The sequence below is a fragment of the Danaus plexippus genome, chromosome 11 (genome assembly GCF_018135715.1).
Source record: "Danaus plexippus chromosome 11, MEX_DaPlex, whole genome shotgun sequence".
Lineage (NCBI taxonomy): Eukaryota > Metazoa > Arthropoda > Insecta > Lepidoptera > Nymphalidae > Danaus > Danaus plexippus.
Window position 1 is genome coordinate 7,240,980 of NC_083544.1, and position 7,590 is coordinate 7,248,569.

A 7,590-nucleotide genomic window follows, 5' to 3' on the forward strand; every position below is an offset into this window, starting at 1 on the left:
TTGGGAGTTACATACAGACTGTTAGCATTACTCATTCTTTGTATAGAACAATAAAATCTTTATTACTTGTGCCAAATGATCTTCCCTACCGTGACACTGGAGTCAACCTTTGCAATAAAGATCAAATGACATTTATCACAATTATTATACACAAGGTAAGTACATTACATATAACAGCCCTTTCCATATAACATTATTCGTCTCATTTATCTATCTATTCACATGAATAATATTGAAGCATTTTGTTCAGATATCAAATTTCTATATCATTGTTATGAACACATTTAAAAGACAGAAATATTTATATATATTTATATATTTAATAAGGATCAGGTGAGATTTGAAATAATGTAACTAATGTTACTGAGGTATCAGCTGATGATATAAAAGTGTATAGCAAAGGAAAGGTGACATTTTATATCAAAATTATTTAGAATATTGTCTTAAATCTAATAATTTATTGCATCATTTACAACACGTTATGTATGAATTATCTGCTAATTTTTTATAAAAGAAATGTAATTAAATGGTACTAACTAATAGAAAAAACATTGAACAACTGAGTAATACTTTTTTTTAAACTATCATGCAACTTAAATATTTAATATAGGCTTAGGCTTCAAAAATGAAACATCACACCACGTGAGCACGCAATTGGAATATTGAAACTATTCAGATAGATTTATATATATATTCAAACCATTACTACTTTTGCTGGTTTTGGAAGAAAGTAAACACATAAGGCCATACAAGCATGTCTCATTTATTTACTGAGGAACTGTTAGAATTTTAATAGATGACAGGAAATAAAGCGAGTTACACACTGTGTATAATATTAACATAAGTAACTAGTTACTTCCTGTTGCTCAGTCTGAGTAAAATATAATAAAATCATTTAAAACAAAGCACAGATGCTTATATAAATTTTCTTTTATAATATTAATTAATAATGTGACTATTAACACAACAATTAGTAGCACTGGCAAATACTTGAACTTTAAATTCTTAAAAATGAACCTAACAAAGTGATTATGTTCTTTGCCTTGTTTACATTCTCATAAATAAAGACAATTTCCTTAAATATTATAATCTCTTGCTTTGAATTTCAAGAATTATAATAAAATAATTTAAATAATCTATTTCTATATGAAAATAAGAAATTAATTAAATTTAAATACAAATGTAAATTTATATTTACTAATATTCTGTATTGGTGTTGATTGCCTATTTTTGACTATTCTATAACATTTTATACATTTTGCTACTGTAGCATTTTTGCAATTTTACAGCCTACTTTACTAATAACTGACATAAAAGGTTCAATAGAACTTTTCTGTCATTCTGTATTAAAAATATGCAGATCTGCACTTCCTTATATTTAAATCAAGCTTCATTTCCTCGACGTGTATCTAATTTTATATTATTAGGTATTTTATTCATTAAGTTTTTTCATTTTGTTAATTTTCATTGTTATTTATTTACATTTCAATGTTAAGGTATACTACATAATACTCTTCATAAATTTATAACAGTATAAAGTCTATGTTTCTATAGAAGCAATGGTAATTAGTAAAAATAAATGTTATTTATTTATAATTAAGCTGAACATTAAAAAGAACATTCTAACAAACTAATTAAAACTCGTAGCTTATAAATACCATAAGGTTCAAATTAAAATACAATTTTAATCGCTATATAGGATTTCAAAAAACAATTAAAATTAGGTACTTTATTTAAAATTCATAACATGTATTTACATTTCCTGTAGCTGCAGGATGTAAGATTACATACAAACGTCAAACTTACCGACTGCCAATTTAGGAGATTTCGATGGAATCCACATCTTACTATCTACGACTTCCGAAACTCACAATAAACTACTACCTGTGTAGCTAAATCATTGTTACTAGGTACAAAATAAACAAGATTTAATAAAATGATTAAGTGACTAAATAACTATTGTTTTTGCCTGTGGCCTTCGGAAAGGTTTTAATCTTTTTTTTTTTTTTACGGATTTGGAGTCGTGGTTTTTAAGATTGCTATTACAAGTATTGTCTTTATAAAGTAAATTTATCATATTCTCACGAAAGTTTAAAATTATAAATGTAGTAAATCCGAACCTTTTATAGCTTAAACCTCAATATTTGTTTCACAAACCCAGGATTTGAATTAAAATAACGTGGAGATTATATTTTTTTCATTTTGAGTTTTCCTAGCATTAATGATTATTGTAAATATGTGTTATGGCCTCATTTCAAAGCCTTTATTCAAATATTTTTAAATTAATAAAATGCAAAAAGGTATGACTTTTTTATAAAATAGTATTTTTTAATGGCTACAGTAAATGAGCCGCTTTTCTGATTTAATAAACAATTATATTTCGTAACATGTTACTTCTTGCTTAAAAGTAAATAAGGAAAAAAATATATATACACTACAAACTTTTTATATATGCAAAATAAAATAGATTTCGTTTGATTACATCATAAGTATTGAGATAAATAGGAGTTTTGGGTTATATTTATAATAACTAATATTTATTCAGTTTAGAGTTTTGACGAAGATCAAAATTGTATATTTTATTTATTAATACTTGGAATTGTTCGCTTTTTAAAAAGTTGCATTATTTTTACCATTATATTTTTGGAACATAGGTTGTAGCCGTAGATACTACCTAAACTATTTTTGTCTATTTAGCAAAAAAAGTGTCACGTCAATGTCAATCAAAAATATGTCAAAACATAGGATTGAACGTAAAGTATAAACGATTAAGTTGTAAACACCTCGATGCCATTAAATATCGTAAATTTATAAAAGAAATTTGTAATTGTTTTTGTAAAAGCTATCTATGATAATGTTATGTTTATAGTTTTTAATGTGTAATATATAAGACATTTTGTTAATATATCCAATGGTAGTTGTCTAGTAAAGATAATTTTTAAATTAAGTATTTGACTTCAACATCATGTCTGACGATTTCATACCTTTAAATCAAAGTACACCAGTTCAAGGAAGATGGCAACAGAAAGGTCATTCACAACAAAACAGTTATCAAAACAATTGGCAGCAGAAAAATAACAGACGTAGACAGGGTCGACATCAAAAAGGATGGTCAAATAACTCTCATCAAAGTAACAGTTTTGGAGTAAGTATGAATATAAAATATAATTTTTGTTATCAATTTCACTTGAACTTTTAAGATTTGATTATTTACAACCTAGTGTATAAATGTACTGTGTTGTGTCAGTTGAAATTTTCTTAACATAACTTAGATTTATTATTTTGTTTACACATATTATTCATAATATTAATATATTGACTTTGATACTAATATTTTTCGGATTACTAACCATATTTTTTATTATAAATACTACAGACTCCCAACATTTCGGCTTCCTTTCAGCAGCAACATAGAGGTGTCCCATTTTGTCTTGTCTTAAATCACGGTTTTTAAAATAATGAAATGGGTGTAGTAATCAGAAAAATATTAGTTTCATTTAAATGAATACTCGCAAAAGTCTTAGATCTCATTATATTGACTATGATCTGTTATACAAAAAAATAGTTGGGTAGGTTTGTCCTGTATATTTTTTATATTGAAAAAAAAATCTTGAATACAATTTTAATGAAGCTATGGATTTATCAAATAAACCATTGTAATCACACGCTAAACCCATATAATTAGACTTATAAGTACAATAATTTATATTTATATGTATGCTTTATAGTTAAGTTATTAATAAAGCTTTTATATTATAGAGTGATTCCAACAACAGCTATAATAGAGACAGTCAAGGCATTGACGCGTACTTGCATCCTTCAATGCTTCAAGATCCATGGGCACATTTAAGAGAAGCAAAACAATAATTATAATCTTTTCTACGTCTGTATCTGAATATTTATAATATACTGATGTAATATTGATAAATGTAAAAATAACAAATATGTTAATTTTAAAATGTCGTTTCCTTTATGTATAAGTCACATTAAAATCCTAACTTCTATGATTTAATACTTAAAAGTATTACTGTTCTGTGCCTTAAGCATTTAGCTAAAATTGACTCTTGTTATTTACTGACTGAAAAATCATAATATAATTATTTTCTAGCCATATGTTAATTGACAGGTTTTATTTGTTTACTAAGTTATCACACTCTAATGGTTAACTTGGAGCAGGGAACAGAAGCTAAAAAAAATTATACAGACGAACTGTGAACCTACTTTTTTGAAGTTATTTAAAACTAAATAACTACTTAGAATTTTACATAAATGATTTTAAAGGGGTAAATGTTAGTTGTTGTGTTGATTTTATTGTGTGAGGATTAGAACATCCAACAAGTAGATAATCCACTTATTAAAATTGTCCCCAACACCTACCACAACTAGCTATTCCTTTCTTTGTGGTACAGGTTTCACACAAATGCTCGTAGAGTGTCAAGAAGGTCTGTTATTTTTCGAATGTCTAACTTATGAAACTCATAAAGTTATGTATAGATCCTCTTTTTTTTGTGTTTTGGTCCAAACAAGGGCATATATATATGTGTATAAATATATATTGTGACATCCAATACTAACAGTAGGTATTAATCTTGTTTTCTTGAAATGTATCTTTTATAATGATATAGTTTTTACTCTACCGAATAGTAAATGAAATTAGGTAATGAAATAAAGATGTTTGTGACACTTTAAAAAACCTCAAGAATGACGGTTATTTAGAGTGTAAGTACATTATGAAATATTAAGTAAAATTATTAAATATAACTTATCAATTTTAAATAGGCAAATCAAAAAAGATATTTACGCTTTATTTTAGATGATAATTTTTATCATACCAAAACAAAATGATAGTAGCATAAAAATCCTCGTATTTAAAAATATCCCTTAACTTAACTAACTTATTTCTCTCTAATATTTTAAACTTGCAGCGCTTGACCCGTTTTTACTTGAAGCTTACATGTAGAAAAAACTTTTAATTAACTACTCACTAAATATCAACGTAAAATTTAAAATATCTCTGGTTTCTACATGATATCATACCTAATTTAATGAAGGCTAAATGTAACTCTTACTTGGACTTAGTTCATGTAATAAAATCTTGTAACTAGAAATTGTTCTTCCCTCGTTTTTTTTAATCAATTTTATTTCATAAAATCTAAAAACTATTTGACTGTTCAAACAAGAATTATATGTAATATATATGAATAGTTTTCTCAAAAAAAAAAACTTTAAAAATTCTATTCGTTCAAACGTATCAATAAGAAAGACGATAAAGGTTATAATTATCATAATGAAATTTTTAATTTGAAATTTGGAATAACGTAATGTTATAAAAACCTTAATGGTGTTAGGTCAAGGTTGAGAAGTTCGATATTATAATATTATGTATTTATCTCTACTATCGTAGTAATAATACAGTACCTGTGGTTTAATTAAATATAGGGTATAAGTTAATAAAATAAATGTTTATTATAAATAAATCGTCAGATTTTGTCATGAAGAGCATTCATATATTTTATTCGAAGCCCATGATATTATAACCAACGTTTATTGATAGTGCGAAATTATGAGTGTCTGTAAGACTTCAAATGGGCTCCTATATTAAAATAAATGATAATTTTAGTCAAAAATTAAAATAATATTAGCTGGTACCTTTACATATCCGTTCATAGCTTTATTTTAAAATTTAAAAGGGAGTAAATAAAAAAGGCCTACTAGAATTAAAAATCCGTGCTTTGGTCTGAGGCTAGGCACCAGTAAAACATTCTTTATCACATACATTCAGTAGCTCGCCGCTTACAGCCGAATGCCAGGGAATTCCTTTTTACACCCAATAAATGCTTGGATATTTTCCAATGGCGGAATTTTTAAAGAGAAAGAATTATTTTTTTTTGTGTATCTGTTGTTTGCATGTAAATTGTATTAAACGGAATCAGGTCGCATTTAGGACAATGATATCTTTTGGCAATCAAATTGTAACTATAACTAGGTTTAAGAACGTATATATTTATACGTACATTTAAATACTATAAGTAAGTTACAAAAAGTTATAGAAACAAACATGATCTAATGATACATTCATAATGATTAATGAATATGATTCAGCAGCTAGAATATTTGGAAAAATGTAAATTAGCAGAGGGGAAACGAGTTTTGATTTGATTTTTAAAAATAATGTAGTTTTTATTTGACAGATAGAAAAGAAATTACAGGTGCGACAACAGTTGACATAAAAAGAGGTGGGTTGGCAAATGCTAAGAAGTAGGTTTCTAAAGAGTGAAAAGAATATAGTATCATAAGTACTTGTAAGCTTAAACTTGAATTTTGCGTCAAATGATACCACATGGTCAATCAATCACATTAGCGTAAAACGAATATAAACTTAACACTTTAAACGCTTAAGTTAAGCTGCTTTTCAGTAACATCTTGAAAGTGTAATCAAGGACAGAAGGAAATATTATTCTCATCTATTTAAATAAACTGACGCAATGTTTTAAATAGATTAATTCTAATTATAAATGCCTTTTTATTAGGCCCTGGCTCAATTATTTTACCAGAACAATTATTTTATTTCTTCTGCATTTATTCTCCATTAACTCGAAGATTTTACAGGTTGCCAAACGTTATTATTAAAAGAGAGAAATGGTTAAAAAATGGTGTGTAGAATATGAAGAAATACTATTCACATCTGTCAATGAGTCCCGAAAGCTTCAGAATGGAATGCGTAAGGCTGGAGGTCTCAGCAGGATATAAATTTCACACTTACAAATGTTCTGATTTTATCATGATCATTGAATTTTAAGTCTAAATGGTACCGTGAAATGCTTTTAACGGAACTTAGCTAGTGAAAAAGAAAATGAAAACAATTTACTAAATTACCCTAATCAATTCTTGTAGGGGACACCACGCCATTTCCAGATTAGGACCTTACTTTAGATTGTATTTTATGTTAAGGTTGTTTACATTGCTCATTATTATACGAATGTTAAAATAAAAACGAAAGGGAAATTATGTTAGCGTCATGGGATGTTCTAATTTTATCTGTTATATTTTATCACTCTAGAAATCTTATGTTATGTTATGTTATGTTCCACAGAGAAAATCTTATGTTTTACATGATGGTATGTCTTATTAACGAAATGTTACGTGTGTACCAAAGTACCGGACAAGCAAGGGTGCGTTTTACAACTCCAAAACCCTTATGTACTTATGTGGTTTGCCGGCTCTTTATGTGGTTTGTGAAAGTTATATCTTGTAGTGGCTTAATATCATCCTAACAATGTTAAAGCCCTTTAATTGCAACCGTTTTGTAGAATTTTTTTATTATTATCTATGAAGGTTAGTCACAGTTCATGTTGATACGCATACATATAATTTTTTTCATTGTTGGAAATGAACATTCGTTAATGTGGACCATTTATTAAAAAAAAAACATGTAACTACTATCGGTATTTCTATATTGCACACCAAAACTAGTTAAAAGTTGTAAACTATTAAAAATAGCTCGTAAACGTTGGTAGTAATAATTTTCTATTCAAACAGCTAATTATGTCATCTCATCTAGGTCAACGAAACGAATCTATAAGCAGAGGA

General features: G+C 27.0%; 1 protein-coding gene and 1 long non-coding RNA gene across 2 annotated transcripts in view; one reads left to right on the forward strand and one right to left on the reverse strand.

The window, feature by feature from the left end:
• LOC116765639 (dedicator of cytokinesis protein 3) overlaps window positions 1–1,984 on the reverse strand; it is a 44,994-nt gene extending 43,010 nt beyond the window's left edge. Inside the window, exon 1 of the mRNA XM_032655194.2 lies at window positions 1,807–1,984. Within this exon, the coding sequence (XP_032511085.2) occupies window positions 1,807–1,843 (37 nt within the window). The 5' untranslated portion in view covers window positions 1,844–1,984. The remainder of the gene's footprint in view (window positions 1–1,806) is intronic.
• Window positions 1,985–2,505: 521 nt separating this feature from the next.
• Window positions 2,506–3,959, forward strand: LOC133319042 (uncharacterized). Its single transcript, XR_009752735.1, has 2 exons — window positions 2,506–3,145; window positions 3,760–3,959. It is a non-coding gene; the product is annotated as an uncharacterized LOC133319042 (long non-coding RNA).
• The last annotated feature ends 3,631 nt before the right edge of the window (window positions 3,960–7,590 follow it).